The sequence below is a fragment of the Pteropus medius genome, unplaced genomic scaffold (genome assembly GCF_902729225.1).
Source record: "Pteropus medius unplaced genomic scaffold, Ma_sr-lr_union100, whole genome shotgun sequence".
Taxonomy (NCBI): Eukaryota; Metazoa; Chordata; class Mammalia; order Chiroptera; family Pteropodidae; genus Pteropus; species Pteropus medius.
This window is the reverse complement of record NW_024352786.1, coordinates 4,055,505-4,075,611: the sequence shown is the minus strand read 5'-3', so window position 1 is coordinate 4,075,611 and position 20,107 is coordinate 4,055,505. Positions and strand designations below refer to the sequence as shown.

The 20,107-nt window shown below is 33.7% G+C and overlaps 1 protein-coding gene across 1 annotated transcript in view; it reads left to right on the top strand.

The window, feature by feature from the left end:
• Window positions 1-20,107, top strand: part of PPA2 (inorganic pyrophosphatase 2) — a 76,729-nt gene extending 56,622 nt beyond the window's left edge. Inside the window, exons 10-12 of the mRNA XM_039848865.1 lie at window positions 5,427-5,496; window positions 18,413-18,449; window positions 19,900-20,107. Coding sequence (XP_039704799.1) covers window positions 5,427-5,496; window positions 18,413-18,449; window positions 19,900-19,928 — 136 coding nt within the window. The 3' untranslated portion in view covers window positions 19,929-20,107. The remainder of the gene's footprint in view (window positions 1-5,426; window positions 5,497-18,412; window positions 18,450-19,899) is intronic.

The following is a 20,107-nucleotide window of genomic DNA, read 5'->3' as shown; positions in this document are numbered from 1 at the left end:
TCTTTACCAAATGAATTACTTATTTCTCTTAGTTCTTTAAAATGTATTGCTATTGATTAGTAAACTGTTTCCCACTTTCATTTTAACCTGTTTTCCCCACCTAGTTCAGTTTAGGGCCACTTTTATCACAGCGGTTCTCTCAAACAACAATGTGTGTAGTGCATCAGAATTTCCTAGGTAAACTTAGAAAGTCCCCTTCTTTAAATCTAGTAAATCAGGGTCTCTAAGGAGTGTGGTCTAAGCCTCTATATGTTCTAAAAGCTCCCAAGGTGCTTCTAACGAGCCACGCTGGATAAGAACCATAAGATCCAAATTTCTCTTTGAAGAACAAACAAGGCATTCCAAGATTTGGCCTGTGCTACCTGTCTAATCTCATTCAGTCACTTCTTGCCTATTTCATTTTCCAGCAACTTAGAACCACTTGTCATTCCTCACAAATGCCATGTTCTTAGTGATTTTTTTGGCCATTATACTCATTCCGTTTCTTTTGCCATGATCGTCTTCTCATTTCTTGAACTGACAACTTCCTCATCTTTTAAGACTTAGTTTTGACTTTATCTTCTCCAAGAAACTTCCCCTCACAGTAGCCCCATGCTGGCTAAGGTGCCAGTACACTTTGTATTGCCCCAATGTGTACTTCTGTTATTGCATTTACCCAGTTATTAACTACAGTAGCTCCCCCCGCCCCATCCACAGTTTTGCTTTCTGCGGATTCAGTTACCTGCAGTCAACTGTGGTCTGCAATAGTAAATGGAAAATTCCAAAATAACCAATTTCTAAGTTTTAAATTGAGCACTGTTTTTAGTAGTGTGATGAAATCTCACGCTGTACTGCTTCATCCATATCAGGATGTCAGTCATCCCTTTGTCCAGTGTCTCCATACTCTATATGCTCCCCGCCCTTAGTTACTTAGTAGCTGTCTTGGTTATCAGATGATCAGAGAGAGAGACCACATTCACCTAACTTTCATTAGATTATATTGTTATAATTATTGTATTTATTATTAGCTATTCTTAATCTCTTACCGTGCTCAATTTCTGTCTTTCTGGCTTTCTTGCTTGCTTTCTTTTCCCTTTTCTTTTCTTTTTTTCATTCTTTCTCACCTATAGCACGTGATATTCCTAAGTGATCTCCCATCCAAGTACTAACCAGGCCCAACCCTACGTAGCTTCCAGATCAGACGAGATCAGGCATGTTCAGAGTGGCATGGCCATAGACACCACGCTTAATTTCTAAAACTTGATCATAGGTGTATATATGGGGGTGGTGGAAATACACACACACACACACACACACACATCTATATAGCGTTCAGTACTCTCTGTGGTTTCAGGGTCTTGGAACATATTCCCCATGGATAAGGAGGACTCCTGTACTTGGTTTATGAATTTGTCTCCCCCTCTAGAATGTAAATTCTTCGAAAGCAGATGAATAAAGATGCCGTAATCATCTTTATGTTTTTTAGCTATTTAAAAATATCTGTTGGAGTAAATTGTTGAATAATATTTTAAAGCCAACAAATATTTGTTCTTTTTTAATCTAGTAGTGACTCTTCTGTTTCCAGGATCACTACATTTGTTAAATTCTTTAACTGATATTTTGAGTAATTATCTTTTTCACAATAAGTTTTATTTTTATTCTTTTTTCCACTGTTTAATATTTACTCTGAAAGCTACATATTTTTATTTTAACAGAGAGAATTTCATTATTTCTATTATTACTTAAAATAACTTTAAACTCTGTTGTAGGAAAAATAAAGCTTTTGGCCATTTGGGTTTATTCTTCAACTCCTCTTACCTTCTCTTTAGCCACAGTTTATTTATCTATCTTATTTTTAAGAAAAATTTTCATTTTACCAGCTGATTTTATTTCGTTAAGAATTGTTTATTCTGATCCATTTGTCTTCCAGATTTGTCAAGTTTTGACTGATTCTCAAATGCCCTTCTAGTTGTAAATTGCTTTAATTCAGCTACTTATTGCTTCTCTACTCATAAATTGTTTTATATTGCAACTACTCTCCTGTTTAATATGTTCCATCCATACTGTCAGAATTATCTTTGAAAAATACAAATGTGATTGTCATTTTTATGCTTAAAAACTTCATGTGGTTCCCTTCACTTATAAGATATAACCCAGCACTTCTGTATATTAAACAGTGTGTCCCAGCCTACTTTTCCAGCCTCATGTTCTGTCCCCTCCCATCTCATTGTCTTTCCTCTGTGAATGCCTGCTCATTCTTCAAGAAGCAGTGTAGGTGTCACCTCTGCAAAGAATTATCATTTTTTTCTCAACAGAATTCACTGTATTCTCAGATGGGCTTTTATATAACATCTGTACGCACCTCTGTGGAGAACTCGGAGCAGTTTGTTATTTTTATGTTCTAAATTGAGTTTGTATCTCAGCACTTAGTGACAGGACCTGACACATAGTAGGTAGTTTAAAAACACTTAATGAATGGAAAAATATATATATTCAAGTTATTTAAGTCTTGAAATTATTTTTTTACCTTTCCAGAGGAAGGTGTATTTGATCTGTGTATCAGTAGCTCCAGTTCTTTTAACTGTGTGGATTTACTTGTGTTACTTTTTTTCTGCAGACTCTGGAAGTTATGGTCCAAAATCATTGTCATTCTTATCTCTTTACATTTTCTCTCTCCTTTTTTCTTGACTACTACTTTTCTAGAATGAAAAGCCGTGGCAAATCTATATTCTGGACACTGTCTTTGAGGATTCTCATGAGTGTGGGCCCTTGTCTGAGTTGAGATTTTTTTGAAAAAAAAAAAATTTCTCTTTACTAAAGTTCCATATTGCTGGCTGTAAATTTCATCATTTATGTTTGTTTATTATTTGCAGGTAATTTTCTATTTTGTTTACTCAACCAGTTATTTTACACTTATGTGTCTACTAATATGCCTTTTTATTTTTAAATGCAATTCGAGTTTGTTGTACACAGCATTTTTGGAATTGCTTATCTTCTGCTCTAATGTCTTGTTTGCTTATTTTGGTCAGCAAGATTGTGTATGGGCTATATAATGTTTAATCTCATTTGTAATAGACACCATCAGCTTAGTTATCTTTCCTTTGATTTTTCTTCTCCTCTTAGAGGTCATGCTCAAGTTTACAGCTAAAATGAACCCTATTATAAGCTCCCTGGGGACTCTGTGGTTCAATATTGTATCCCAGCATCTAGAAATGTCCCTAACAAATAATTTTTTAATCAATAAATACATATGAATCAGTGTTAACTATTTTTACATAAAGGCTGATTCAGAGACATTAAAAATGTTTCCTGATAACATGCCTTTATTATACCTTCAAACATTCAGAGTAAAAATCACTCCATTAATCTTAAGGAAGGTGCCTTGCAACCCAGATTACATACTTTTTAACTCAAAGAATGCCAGTGAAGAAGTTGGCACCGTTTTTAGTTAATGAGAATATAAGAGCCTATTGGAGAAATAGTAACAAGGGGCTTTGTACTCTCTCATCTTTATATTGGTATATCATGGAAGAATTTCTTAAGTCCACTTGTATATACTTTTCATTTTATTCTTAAAATAGCCATAGTAATAATTTGCCCACGGCAAAAAATGCCAGAGCCTATTGGCTTTCCTAGGTTCTGGTGGTTACTTGTCAAGATATTTTATTAGAGATATTTAAAAAGTCATTCAGAGTTTTAAAATTTTCAGTGCTGGCTTTAATATTATCTCTCTTTTCTAATATTTCTAGTGATGATTTTGCTTTGTTGTGGGAGTAGAGGATTACTTTAGAAATAGGTTATCAGATTTAACAGATAAAAATATAGAACACTCAGTTAAATCTTAATTTCAGAACAGTACATCTTTTCAGTATAAATATGTCTCATGCAATATTTGGGATATACATATACTAAAAAAATAGTTTGATGTTTATCATGGATACCACCACATTTAATCGGGTATTCTGTGTTTTATCTGGCAATATATTGAGGGAAGACTCCCTGTTCTCTCACCATTATTTTCCCAGAATTTCCAAGGAATGTTTTACTTTGGTTTAGTTACAATGTGAAAAACATTATACATAGCATATTTACTATGCACCATGCTTTTTTCAGAGGACTAGCTCTTAAGTCTTTGCAGTGTCTAATTTTTTTGCCTTATTCTTTTTATATTTAGTTTTGACTTTCTTTAGGGAAATGTCTTACCTATAAGGCTTTACCTTTTTCAGTTTTTAATTTATTTAAATATGGAATGTAGAGAAGATAATACAAAATAGTTTAGTCTTATAGGTGATAATGCCAGCTTTCATCAATTTTATTCATGTCAGGAATGAAAATATATCTCACATTTTGAGTCTGGTTAGAAAGCAAAATGACTGGTTACTATAATTGCTGTATATCCAATATCTGATTATAGACAGATGTAGTTAAAAAGATAGATAGATGATAGGTTATAGATAGATAGATAGATAGATAGATAGATAGATAGATAGATAGATCTTATCATATATATCCCAACATATTTCAAAAAGCCACTGTGAAAATAAATTTGATGATGTATATTCCGTAGATCCGGTTGAGGGTGAGGGGGGGTGGATAGGAGGAGTTGCAAGGGGTGGGGAGAGAAAGAGAGAGTTTCATCTACTACTTATCTCCTTTAGGAATCTGCTAATTACTTTTCCTTTCTATTTTAAAAAGCTAATTGGGTTTTACCTCTCTCCTTTCTACCTCTTACAGTATCTATTTTAATCTGATTTTTTAATGAAATTTTTAAAAATCAAATTTAACATGTTAGAGAGGAATGATGCCTTTGCTTTCATCTATGAAGAAGGAAATGTGTAATGGGCGGCATGCTTATGGAGATAGCATGCTATTATTGGAAAAGCTTTTGACTTTATAGAACCTTTATTGATCATGGAAGGAGCTGCTGTCTTATGCCTTACTGAACTTCCTTACTTGTAAGAAAGCTGAGTTTTCATGTTCATATGTTTTTCTCTAACCACTCTTAGCTTAATTTTCCATACCTGTCTGAGAAATAGATTCCACAGCATCTTTCAGAAGCCAATTACAATGTTTATCAGCTCACTTAGAGGAAAATTCTTCCTTATCGTCATCATCCTATGGGTCAAATTTGTTTTTTTCTTTTCTTCACTAAAGATGAAGTATAATTTTGGTATAGCCTTTTATATGTACCAGAAGATTATTTAGATTTATATAGTGTCGTTTAAATTTTTTTTTTTTTAATTTTGGAGAGTGTGTGCTGTAAAGCACTTTATACCCTTTCCTGAAAGAATGTATAAGAATCTCAGTTGTCCTGCTTTATATTCATTCAGGTTCTTTTTTTTGGCTAGGATCATACAGTCAGTGTGAAATATTTGGAGTTGTTTTTCTTGTTGGTAATTGCTCCTTTTTTATCCCGTGTAATAATAACATTCTCTTTTTATTTGCAGCACAAATGTGCAGGTATGTGATAGTCCTTTCCATTGCACTCAGGAGGAAGCAAGATCATTAGTTGAATCGGTAAGGGGAAAATGTCCAAGGCATCTTTTAATCTTGTAAATGTCATGAGGAAACCTAGCAGAAATTCTGAAAAATCTAGCAATGACATATAACAAGTCTTTTGGGAAGCATAAAATTTTAAAATAACATTACAATCTTTTTTTTTTTTTTAATCCAGGGAATTTAAATCAAAAACCTGAAGACCTGTTAGTTGAATTTTTAAATTCTATTTTCTAAAGTACATTAACCTTTTAATTTCCTATGATGCTGTTTTTTTTTTGACATCACCAATTTATTGTTGTTTATATGCATTTGCTCTCCTCTGTACTCTTCTGTTTTTATGATTTATCCACCATTCAATGGCTGCATTGTACCTGGTTGCTGGTATAGGTGCATTTTGGCTCAAGAAAAACAAAATAAATAAGACTCCTCTTTTTCCCCATTTAGTTTGGCTATCTCAAAAGCTTTCCTTTTCCAAGCTTAGAAGATATCCTTGGATTTTTATCTGTCCTAGTCATATTGCTGCCTAGAGACAACTGAATTTATTAGTAAATTAGTGCTTGATTTGGAGATCACTAGATAAGAAAATTTATATTCAGATAATCAAGTAATATTGCTGTATAAAGTGTGTTCAGGAGTGATTTTAGGCTGGAAACCCCATTTATAAATTGTGTTTAAACTAATTATGAGGTAGGAAACTAGTAAATTCAGATCTTCAGGAACAACAAAAATGTTTGCTCACTATGGCTGCTTTGAATTTTTTTACCCTGTTAATTCATCAGCTATTTAATTAGTGCCTGCTCTGCATGGTGGGATTATAGGTGCTGGGGATGCAGTATTAAAGAAAAGATAGAAAAAGCTCTACCCTCATGTACATAACATTCTAGTTGGGGAGATGGATAATATTTAAATACACAGTGCTATAGAGGTGATAAATGCTATGATGAAAAATGAGCAGAGAAGAGGGGATAAAACGCCAAGAGTGGGATGGGTATTGTAGTTATGTAAAAAAAGGTCGTCAGGGACAGCTTCACTGAGGATAGCAGTGCCGTGAGTCAAGATTCTTAGAAGTTAAGAGAGCGAGCCAAGGAACTGTCTGAAGGAAGAGCATTCCAGGCTACGGTCCCAACGGCCATGAGACCAGAGGATTCCTGACATGTTCTAGAAATATCAACAGAACCACAGCGACTAGTGGGGTAGAAACGCACTAGGGAAGAAAGGAGGACACGGTATCAGAAATATTTAGATCTGGGGGGCAGAAACAGAGGCAGATTATAGTGAAAGACTGTGTAATATAGTCTGCAAAGACTGTTTTAAGAATTTTGTTTCTCATTTTGAATGAGATAGAGAATCAGTGGAGAGTTTTGAGCAAAAGAGTGGTATAATCTGACTTAGATTTTAACAAGGCGCCCTGGCTGCATTGCTGAGAAGGGACTGTAGAGAGGTAAGGGAAGACACAGAGCAGCCATTATAAGAATGCAGGCCACAAATTCCGTTTATTTTCTTCAAGTTTTCAAATTCGTATCTACGTAGATTCCATTGTCAACTTAGTTATCAAAATTTATTATTTTTTAGGGAAAAAAATAAAGGAAAACTAACATCTTTTTATCTTTGTCCAAGTAGTCTCTGTCTCACTAATCTCAAGACTATTCCATTTATTTTATTTTTAGATTTATAAATAATATAATAGATACTTGTCTTAAAATTAACTTTAAGGTAAAAGTTTCTATCTTACATCCTGTTTTTTCATTGTTTCCTATCATATTAGTAGGAAAACAGTTCTCTTGGGAAAAAAAAACAATTAGAGGACATGGATATAATCTAAATAGTTAGATTTGGGAAATAAAATGAGAAATCAGAAATATTAACATCCTGCTTTAATTACATGGTTTGGTAACTTTGTTGTGCTTCGTAATGACGAAAGTGCTATATGATTTTTCACTGAGAATACTGCAGTAGAAAATCAAAATGCAGAGTAAGCAGTCCTTCTTCACCAGCCCCGATGGAACTTACCATGAGTGAGATTTCACCATTATAAGTTTGTTAAAGAATTGCCCTATTAGCAGCCTCCTGATTCAGGAGGCCAGTTTATTTAACACTTTCTCCTGAAGATTTTATACCTATAATAATTTGAAATTTTTTGTAGTCAAAGCATTTTGACTTGGCATTTTATCTCTTCCGAACCACATTGAGATGTTTGAATCAGAATAATTTAGGTATATATTCTCAGATCTCTCTATTTTGCTATATATCAAACATTGCACTGACATCAAGGTATTGTCAGTTTGCTTGTACTTTGGTTGCTCAGAATAGTTTAAGATGTCGAAGTCATTCCTCAGACTTGATCATATTCAGACCATATCAGTTCTGGGCTTGTATGGAACAAATCATAACCCCAGCGTTTATTAGTGGTCTCAGATTGAGTGAGCTCACTCTAACAAGTTAATCAACAAGTATAATATATACTCAAGTAATATTATCTTGAGACTGATATATAAATGTTAAATGAATGAATTATGGGTAAAACAAAGCCAGATAGCCATACTTGTTTTCACTTTCTAAATCTGTATTGACAGAATACTCACAAAGTGAGATTTCAGGATAAAGTAACTGCTTTGGTGAACAGATGCTTTAAAAATACATAAAGAAAAGAAATGGACAATTTTTGAGTAATTAATTGAACCATTGCAGGAAGCTTATACTGGCGAGCATATATTGATCAAAACACAATTAAGTGTAGCATCGAGAGCTAAAGAAAAAATCATTACGCATTCACCCAAAAATATATACAGATCAGTTAGGAAAAATATTGCCACTATAACCAAGAAAAAGAAAGTGAAAGCCAACAACCTGATTGGTATTATTTGGAAGCATTTTAGAAACAAAATGGAAAATATATACAGAAGTAATTTGTCATACTTAGGTTAGAGATCTTAAGAAAGAGAGTAGATATGAGGAAGATAAGGATAATTGAAATGATCAAAAGGGTTATTGGGTTTGTTTATGAATATAGATGTTTGAATTATATACAATCATGAAAGGCATGGCTGTATCAAAAACAAAGTTTGTTACTTAGATCTCAACACACAAGGGATCCATAGATGGTAGAGTCCTGCGCTGCCCTATTACTCTGAGTGGTGGGGCTGCAGCCTGTGTCCACCAGCAACTGGAGTAACACTTTGTAATAGTTCAGCCACAGGACCAGACACTTACTTTTTTTTGAGGGAGGGAGTAGGGAGGGTAGGAGGGGATACTGTATCAAGTTTTCTTAACCTTCACTTAACTTTATAGCCAGAAAATACGGGACTCTTTCTCAATTCTTGAAGACTATGTAACCGGTAATTGGAACTTTATTTAGGGAGCAAGGTTCAGAGCATTTATAGGGAACAAATAATGTGTGTTTGTATGTGTGTGCACGTGTGAATGTGCATGTATACATACACATGTGGTTTGCCTTTCAGATCTAATAGTAATTGATATTTAAATGACAATTGATTTGACTACTAGGGTTTAAGATGCTACTTTTAGATCCTATACTGTCCATAAATGTTATTTTGAAATATGTTGATTAGATTTAAACAAAATTGGCAAGCTTAATCTAGTAAACATATATAATGTGAGAAGAGTTTTTTCTAGATATGGACACATCCAAAAATTGAGTATATATTAGGCCACAAAGAGAGTTGCAAAGAAATACCAGTTGATATCATGCAGACCACATTCTTTATCTGCAATATAATACAGTTACTAATCATTTATGAAAATATTAAAAGAAAAGAAAAAAAACCAAATCCATGTGTTTGGAAACTAAAAGCACTTCTAAATAAGTCGTGCCTCAAATAAGTTATAGAGTATTTTAAATTGAATAAACTAAATCACTATATGTCAAAAATTATGCAATGCAGCAAAAATAGTTTTTGAGAGAAATTAAATGTATACAGCAGAAATAAAGAAAATTGCAATACTAAACATTCAACTCAACAATTACTCTGTTCTTTATCTTTTTACATTGTAAGGAAGAAAATTATAAAGAGCAGAGCAAATATTTGATGAAATAGAAAACAAATAATGGCAAGGATCAATTAAAACAAAAACTCGAGTTTTTAAAGATAATAATATAGACAAGCCTATTGAAGGATGATGAAATAGAGAAGGCATAAATAAAATGATCAGGAATTAAAATGAAAACATAATTACATAGATATTTAAATCATCAGAAGGAAATACTATGAGATGTTTTTGGCAATACCTTTCTAAACACAGATGAATTAACAATTTTGTTTAAAATATAAATTACCGATATTAAGAATAAATAGAAAACCTAAATACACTTATAATAGTTTAAAAAGACTTAATTATGAAGATGACAATTTCTATCATATTAATTAATGAATTCAATCTGTTTTTTAATCTGAATCCCAGTAGGGTTTTCACTGAGCATGACAGGATAATCCTGAAATGTACATTAAAAAGTAAAGGGCCAAGAATAACCTAGAAAAGATTAATAAATTTAAAGTTTTAAAAAAAAGCTGGAAACAGCTAAAGATACCGTAAAATAAGTTAAAAGATAAGCCATTAATTGGGAGAAGATGTTTACATATAAATGACAAAGGAATTAACAACTTTTTCAAATCTATAAGAAAGATATCCCAATAGGGAAAAAAAAGAGCAAATAATATGGACAACTGATCAAAGAGGATACTTAAATGGTCAGTGAACTCTATCTCACCAGTAATCAGTGAGATCAACCTACAATACAATACAATTTCATAGTTATTAGTTGGCAAACATTTGGAAGGGGCAAAGGAGACCTGTCATACTTATTGATAATGCTTGAAGAGCAATTAAGTAATTTCTGGTTAAGTTGAAGATACTTATAACCCACTACTCAGAAATTACCCTTATTTAGAGGTTCTAATAAATGCATTTATATAAATGGACCTGGGGAAATTGGAAACCAGATAAATGTCTATCGATTAAAAACCTGGAGAAGTAAACTATAGTGTATTTATACAGTGGAATACTATGCCACAGGTAAATTAGAACTGCATGATTCTACATGGATAAAACCTGAAAGTGTGATTTTGGGTGAAAAAAGTGTTTGCAGTAGGATATAGTAAGCAATGTTTTTGTAAGTTTTAAAACACCCAAGCAGTAATACCATAAATTTTTAATGAATACAAAGAGATATAGTGTTCACATTTCAGAAACAAATGAGAACAATAAACACCAGTGTCAGCATAGTGATTAAGAGAAGTTACTTCTAAGAAGGAAGGGAAATAAGATTTTAAGTTTGATGAGTAGGTAGAAAGACTTCAGTTTTAAAGTTTCTGAAATAACTGTGTTAACTTTTAAAAACTCTAGAGTAAGTATGTGTTATATTAGTCTCTGTATTTTCTGCATGTTTGGAGATTTTATAATATAAAAAATTCATCTGCCCAGAAAAAATCAATAGAGAAAATTAATGAAACCAAAAGCTAGTTCTTTGAGAAGACCAATAAAGCTGATAAATCTTTAGCCAGAATTATCAGAAAATAAGAGAGAAAACAAATCTTCAATGTCAGGAGTGAGATAAGTGACATCATTGCCGATTCTGCAGATACTAGGAGAACAATAGGGAGATATTGTGAAAAACTTCCTACCAATAAATTTGACAGCTTGGATGAAATGAACAGATTCCTTGAAATACATAAACTACCAAAGCTCACTGAAGAAGAAATAGGCATAAACGAATTAAACTTGTACTTGAAAACCTTTTCATAAACACAACTCTAGACCTCGTTGGTTTCCAGTACATTTATTTAGCATTTTTTTGAAGGTTCTAGCCAGCGCAATAAGGCATTAAAAAGAAAGAAAAGACATCCAGATTGTGAAAGAAGATGGCATGAATGCCTATATATGAAATATCCAATAAAATCTACCTAAATACTACCATAATAATTAATTTTTGCAATGTTGCAGTATATGATATCAGTATACAACAAACTATTTTTGTATACTAACAGCAAACAATTGGAAACTAAAAATAAATACGTTATTTATAATGGCATCAAAAATATGAAACACTTAGGGATAAATCCGGAAAAAAATATGAAGAGCCTGTAACCTGAAAATGATGAAACATTGCCAACAGAAATCAGAACTAAATAAGTGGGAAGATATATCATGTTCATAGGTTGGAGGACTCAGTATTTTTATGTTCTTCTCAAGTTGATCTATAAGTTCAATGCAATGTCAATTAAATTTTAATATACTTTTTTTGTAGATAGAAATTTACAAACTCATATATAAATACTAAGGTCTTAAAATAGTAGACTAAACAACTTTGTATAGAACAAAGTTGAAATAGTAGCTATTCCTTATTTCAACACATTTATAAAACTATAGTAATCAAGAAAGTATAGTAATGGTATAAAACTAAGACAAAGAGATCAATGAAATGAAATCCAGAAATATATCTAAATATATATGGACAAAGAGATCAATGAAATGAAATCCAGAAATATATCTAAATATATATGGACAACTGATTTTTGAAATGATAATCTTTTCAACAAATAGTGCTCGAACAATTGTTTTTTTCATGCAAGGAGAAAGCACTTCAGTCCATACCTTACACTATATATTATAATATATCCTAGACCAAACTTTAAAACATAAAACTAGAAGCCTATTTTGACCTTGGGTTAGTTAGACAGGATTTCTTAGATATGCCACTAAAAGCACAATCTGTTTTTAAAAATGATAGAGTTCATCAAAATTGAAAATTTCTGTTATGGAAAGGACACTCTTAAGAGAACACAAAGAAGCCACATAGTACAAGAAAATATTTTAAAATCATATACCTGATAAAGTGAATTGTATCCAGATTATATAAAGAACTCTCACAATTGAATAATAAGAAAACATACCCTCTCCAAAACAGTGTGCAAAATATTTGAATAGTCACTGTGCCAAAGAAGATGTCCTGAAAACACATAAAATGATGCTCAGCTTTACTAGTCTTTAGGGAAATGCAGATTGAAAACCACTATGACATGCCTATACACACTTTTTAGAATAGCTAAAAATTTAAGATTGGCCATACCAGTTGTTGGCAAAAATGTAGAGGAACTGATTCTTCCATACCCTACTAATTGGAGCGCAAAATGGTACAACCATTTTGGAAAACAATTTAGCATTTTCTTGAAAAGCTAAACATATACCTGTCATAAGATCTAGCCATTCTACGCTTAGATATTTACCCAAGAGAAATGGAAATATATGTTCATACAAAGATTTGTTTACAGCAGCTTTATTTGTAATAGCCAAAAACTGGGAAAAACCCAAATGTCCATCAACTGAGGAATGATTAAACAAATAGTGGTTATTCATATGAGGGAGTTTCATTAATACTCAGCAATAAAAATAAGTGAATTATTAGTATATGCTACCACATGGCTGAATTTTTAAAAATTGGGTGAGTGAGAAAAGGCAGATATACATATTACATCATACCATGTGCTATGTAAAATTTTAGGAAATATAAACAGTAAGGCTTGCTGACACAAGGCAGATCATTGGTTGGAGGGCTTGGGAGAGAGCCAGGAAGGAGGAATTTATAATCGCTTTTATAGGGACTCAGGAAACTTGGAGATGATGGTGAATATGTTTATCTTGATCACGATAATGGTTTCACACATGTAAATGTATCAAAACTCATATGCAGTGTAATTCATGTCAGTGTGAGTCTAATAAAGGTTTTTGTTTTTTCTTTTTTGAGAAAAGAACAGTTCTGGAGTCAGACTGTGTAGGTCTAAATCCCAACTCTTTTATTCATAACTTGAGACAAATTATTTGACTTATTTATGCTTTAGTTTCTTTATTTATAAAATAAGGAGCTAGTAGTATCTTCCTTATAGGGCTGTTGTGGCAAATTGAATGAAATAGTCCGGGTAAAATGTGGAGCAGCTAGAAAGTATTCAGTAAATGTTGAGTTTTATTGTCACTGTCGTTATTGGTGTTCTTAGGTTAAATCGCCCACGGAGAGAAACCCCTTCTGTTCCAGTCTCTTCTTGAACACTTCAGTGATGAGGGTATACTCCTTCATGAGGTGGCCCGTTCCATTGCTGGATAGTGGGAAGGTCAACCTGGCTAATTTAAATTCTGTGAGAATTAGCCCTATTTTCAGAAACTTAAAACAGGAAGAAGGGGAGGGAGAAAGAGAATAACTTAGTTTCCACAACATAACTTATTCTAATACTTAACCATTTTTCTCATCTGGGAATTTTTTCCTCAAAATTCTCCCACATGCTTCTGTTTAAGCACTTTCTTTGTATTCTGCCCTCTGAGAAATTGGAAAACCTCTAAGCGTCATGTAAAGTTGGGGAAAGTTCGAATTAGGTAATTTGTAAAATTTTCTAATATTTGATGACTAGTCATTTTACTTAAAAAAAAAAAAAAAAAAAGATCAAACTGTATGAGGTTCCACACACAAACTCAGTGCATGTAGGACTAAGGGAGAAAACCACACACGTTGCTAAAGGAATTCCCAGACCTGCCCCAGACCCTACACAGCCTGGTGGCCTTAGGGGTTTAAAAATCTTAGACTCTGGGATCAGGCCAAGGAGCACAAGGTACCACACTCCTGCTCAGTAGCAGGGACCTAGTCCCATGATACCAGGAACCTGTAGCTCACAGTAGTGATAGAAAATGTTCTAAAAGGTTAAAGACATCTAAAACTGAGAGGAATGAGTGCCTCCCAGGGCGTCTCAGCAGCCTTGGTCTGACTGTTTTCGCCTTTGCCTGGCCAGACTTCCACTAAAAGCAGTCTCATGCAAACCTGGACCAGGCAAAGTCAAAAGATGACAGTACAGTGGAACGTGAATGCACAATGAGCGCTGCTCTGAAGGAAAAGAGTAACGGGGAGATTTCAACTTTAGGATGTATTATTCTGATTGCATTTGGTAGATCTTATTTCTTCAGTAATAAGATCTGTAATGTAGTCAGAGTTTTGGATGGTCATTTTATATTTGATGTCAAGACTTCTTAGCTGAATAGTAAAAAGCAGCTCATTCAGGAGGCCAGGGCCCTGGAGTGAACCTTAGTAGCAGTTAACATTAGTATATAGCACAGCTATCTATTTCATCCCTGAACTTGACCAGCAATCTCATAAATGCATGTTGGTGTTTACATGGAAACTCAAAGATGAATCCATGTGAAAGACTTTAGATGAATCCATCAACGTTAGGCCTGTCGTGTGAGTCTGAGGCATTGTTACCATTTAAGAACAGTAACGCTTAAAAAAATTCACACCAAAGTCGTATTTCATTTTTCCCGAGGTCCACAACAAAGACGAATCAATAAAGCAGCTAGTTAAAAAGTGTACAGTCAGGAGTTCTGTGCTCTAGTAGGAAAATACCAACTAATGAATGTTAAAAAAATAGTTTTAAATACAAACAGTGGTGGCCAGAAGAACAATGCTACAGTTCCTTACAGTTGTTGGACAGGACTTAACAGCATGCTCCTCAGATAATTTTCTGTGGGTGCATGCTTTCTGTCTCCTTAGAGCTGTTGGTGACATGACAGTAAACAGGTTCCTTGCACATCCAGTTATATACATTCTTGAAGAAGTGGATTAAACTTATATAAACTTAAAATACTTTTTGTTTATGTATAACTAAGAAAACATTTGTAGGAAGCTGGCGGGGTTATTTAAAGGAGAGCCACCAAGTACAGAGCAGTCATATTAATAGTTCATATTAATTTAAAATACAGTTTATGCATGGATAGGAACAGAGGCCAGATTAAGCTTTCTTTGATTGGTAAAAGAAAGAGGAACACTTTGGTAATGAGAGCACTATATTTGTTTGAAAGAAATTAAAGATAAGAATATTCATGAGAAGTGTTTTAGGAATGAGAAAAGGGGAGGAGATGTCATTTTTAGAATGAGGGTACAAAATAATATCTACTGTAAAATGGAGAATTTATCTTAGGTGAGTAGAGGATGTCTACATATTTCCCCTCCTGAGAAATAAGAGAACTAAAATTTTTTTCTAGTTTCTTAAAAGGAAAATGTATCAGTGGTGACTCCTGAGAGTGAGAGTTGGCATTGGGGCACTTTTAGATGCTGCTCAGTGCATTTCATTCTTCCCGTTTCTGTAAGCAATTGTTATATTTGTTATTATGTTTAAAGGTGATGAAGTCATTGACAGTAAGTGAAGAGTTCAATGCTGTTATGTATCATGAACCCTTGTTGTTATTTTCAGATTTAGATGCTAGTCTCTCTTTTGGCATATATTAATACAGAAAAAAATGTGAAAAATAAATAAAATACCTCCAAGCTTTAATAGTTTATTATCCCTGAGTTTTAGACTTACTCACGATGTTTGTTTCTGTACATTCTGCATATATTCTGCCAGCCAAGAAATACATTTAAGAATGAAAGAAAAAAGTAAAAACATTCTGGAAATTATTTTTTAAATAAAGTAAAATGATAAATGTTTTAGCTAAAGTAGTTTGTTCGATTCTTTTCAGAAGTACTCTTTAGGTTAATGAGAAGCTGCTTGGTTATTCTGTTTTATATACCATACATATTCTTCCTCTGAGATGTTTGGCAGCTCCAGCAAGAAGCAGCTGCTGATTTTAAACAGGAAATCTAAACATCTAAGTTTACACCAAATGTTATAATATGTGTCCTGCACAATCAAACAGCATAACAATTTCAAAGAATAAGCAAGTTACTCTCTCATAGTCTCTTTAGAAAACCAGTTATCAAATCCCAAAGGCCTAATCTCAATGAGTATAATTTTTATGTTGTAGTGTTGCTTTCACACCTAGGTTTATTTAAGTTCTACCATCCTCAAAACCAGCCATGGTTAAGCATTTTCTCTGTGTTAGGAAGCTGAATGGAATTTTTCTTATTTTTTGAAGTACTTGGAAAATCTCAAGGATGTTTTACATAAAATTTGTACAGACATCTCTATTTACATTATTACATCATCCTTTTCTATGACAGAAAAGAAGACAAAGCATAGTTGATTAGTCTTTTTTTTTTTTTGAAGAGTAGAAAGAAAAATAACTTTAAACCATTTATGATTTGGGGGAACATTTTAATGAGGGTTCTCCAGAGAAACAGAGAAAGAATGAGACAGAGAGACGGGGGGCGGGGGTGTGTGTTTGTGTGTCTGTCTGTCTTTCACAAGAGACAGACAGATGGTGGAAGCTTGGCAAGTCCAAAATCTGCAGAGTGGGCGGGCAGTCTGGAGACCCAGGAGAACCAATGGTAGAGATGAAGTCCAAAGGCATTTTGCTGGAGAATTCCCTCTTGCTTCCCTTTTTGTTCTATGTAGGCCTGATTGGATGGGGCCCACCCACATCATACAGAGCCATTGGCTTTACCCAGAATTCACCATTTTAAATGTTAATCTCAGTCAAAAATACTCTTCAAAGTGACACATTAACTTAAAGGGAATATTTGAATATTGATGAAATTTAATTTTATTTCCGAATTGTTCTTATTCAGTACTTCCCTTAGACCTAAGCAAAGAGGACCATGTATTGAGTCCTGCTGTTTAGAGGGTCTTGCTTTAGCCCTCATCCAGTCATGTCCCTCACTACAGAGCAAGACTCAGGGACTATAGTTGTGCCCTCACTGGGAGCCCAAGCTCCCCATTCTAGAACACCTTTTGGCTACTCACGACCCTGGAATCTTTGCCCAGACAGCTGCAGGCCTGTTTGCCGGGCCTCCATGGGCATCTCCCCAAGTTTGCGCTCATCAGTATGGAGACTGTGCTCACTGTTACTTCTGCAGGGGCCTTGGGAGGATGCGCGTAAGTGTGTGGGCTGGAATTGTCACCTTTGTTCAGATGAGGCTTCTCAATGCAGACTGGAGCTTGGGGTCAGAGGAGACGTGGGGCAGGATGAGGGTCATGTGCCTCTTCTCTGCACTCTGCCGTCTTCAGGCGGTCTCTGAGGTGTCCAGACTGCTAAATGAGAGCTTCTACGTCATCACAGTGGTAAATTTAGAGGATCATAGGATGAAACATACTTTATATTCTAGTCATCACTTTGTTGGTTTGATTTATAACTTTTAAATATTCAGATGTATAGTATATGGTGTGACATTTCTGCCTTTGCCCCAGACCGCAGATGTTAGAGGCAGATCTTCCCTGTTGAGGGTGAGCAAATTCAGAGAATTAGACGTTGATTATTAAATGTGAAATCTGAAAAGTATTATAAAATCAGGGTGTGGTTATCTCTTGGGGAGATTAAGTTATAACTGTGGAAGAGCCTGTCATGTTCCATTTCTCATTTTGGGTCGTGGTGACTTAGATGTTTATTCTAAGTATTCCTGGGCTTTGTGCATTCCTGTCCATGGAGAATGGATCTTCCAATAAAATGTTTTTTTCAAAAACTTTTAAAAATGTATTCTTATTTAGAAGAACTTTATATCTTAAGAAAACCTTTCAGACTCATTTATCACAAATTATATTACATCTGCTCTAAGAATCTTGGCCTAGTCATCAAAATAAAAAGTTAATTTAAAATTCTAGAAGATGAGTAAATAAATTTTATATTTATGAGTGTGTCTCTGTATGTGTGCACACACACACACGCATGCACATTGTCATGTATGTGTGTGTTTGATTTTTGTTCTCAAGACCTCAGCCAAGGAAGCAGCTGAAAGCAAACCTCTTCTCATTTTCAGTGGTCCCTATGGGTTAATGAGAGAAGATAGTTTTAAGTATGCTTTTTTTATTTGACTCTAAGTCTGTGGTTCTTTTATCTGAAAGAATGAGCAATGATAATAAAGGCAAAAAGGAATATTTTTTTCAGTTTAAAGAACCATTGTGTGTAAACTTTGTTCTATAATTTCACGGGGGGGAAAAAACTTTTGGATACAGTTTCTACATCTAAATATTTATTGTAACAGAGACTCTCTGTTCTTATTTTTCAGGTATCATTTTCAGCAAATAAAGAATGTAATAAAGAAGGTATGGCATATTTTGGTTCTTGAGCTCAGTGTGTAAATTTATTCATTTACAGTTAATTAAAACCAAAAAAAAATACAGAAGACTAAAAGTTGTATAAACTAAGTAAAATACTTTGTTAAATAATCATTCAAATTTTCACATGAAATAAGTTTATTTCACAATTTCAGAAAATGAGAAAGAGCACATTTATTACTGTTAGGCCAGAAAATAGTTTGATTATGTAGTTCCTCTGTGTGTGTGTGTGTGTGTGTGTGTGTGTGTGTGGTGTGTGACATTGTGTTATTGTGAAAATGTGTACGTATTATTGTGTGTGTGAAGGAAATACAAAAGAGATCCCAGCTAGTTTTGATAAATTTAAAAAGACTCAAAATATTTGATTTGGGAGATTTGTATTATCTCTCATCATTTTAATGAATCATTCATTTTAACCAAAGAGCTTAAAAATCAAAATTTGTAATAGGATTAAAAACATCATATTTTTTATTACCATTATTTGAAGGTGTTTTGAGAAACAAGTAAAAATGTTATATGGTAAATTTTTCAAAATACAAGTATATGCACATATCATTTGTCTTTGAATATATTGAGAGACTTCTGGCCTTTTGCTTAGATATAAAACATTAGAAGTATATTGAACTTGGAAATTTGAAGGAAAAACAAGAACTATTTCCTGTGCATCCAGTTCTAAGATGTTTAGAAAGGAGCAAATCCAGACATGAATTCGTGGGAAAGCAAACTCTATTCCTTATATGGAAAACTAACCAGTTGTTTCTTTGTAATACTATCCCATTTTGGATGTTTGACAGGCAGGCAGATTTTACAGTACAGGGTTTTTCTAGACTTTCCATGCTGTAGCTAGGGTACTAACTTCTGTACTATTTAGTAGAGACTAAAATTACCTAGAAAGAACAGGAAATAAAATGGGAAGGCTCTAGAATTTTTTTTTTCATTTTTTTACAGCTTTATTGAAATATACTAGACAATTGCTCATATTTACAGTGTACAATTCAGTGAGTTTTTTTCAATTATAGTTGGCATACAATAATATATTAGTTTCAGGCATAGGGATTAGAGCTCTAACTCACAGAGCGATCACCCCACTAAATCTAGTACCCCTCTTCCTCCTTATATATTTATTACAATATTATTGACTATTATTACTATATTATTGGCTACACTTTACATCTCCATGACTATTTTGTCGCTATCTATTTGTACTTTTAATCCTTTTGCCCTTTTTCATGTAGTTTTAAGTAAGGCTCGATATGAGAGAACTTCAAAGTTAAAATGGAAGTAGCTTTAAATAGAGAAATGTGGCATCCTAAGCTTCTTGATTGTTTTTATCTCCTAAATACTTCTTAAAGATCTAAATTAAATTTGTCTTATTTTTTCTCCCTCTCTCCCTCTTCACTCGTTCCCTGACACCCTTATTCCCCCATTTTAAATGCAGAGCAAGTGTGGCACTTCCTTGGCAAGTGATGGAAACATTTGAAGTTCTGCTGTCAAGATTCCAACCTCTAAGGAATTCCAGACTCCGTCTCCTCCTACATGCTAGAGACAGGAAGATCTATTAGAATTTGACAACTTTCTTTTGAAACTTTTTCCCCCAAAAACTTTTTTAGATATGTACTATGTAAATAAACACTGGAATATTTGAA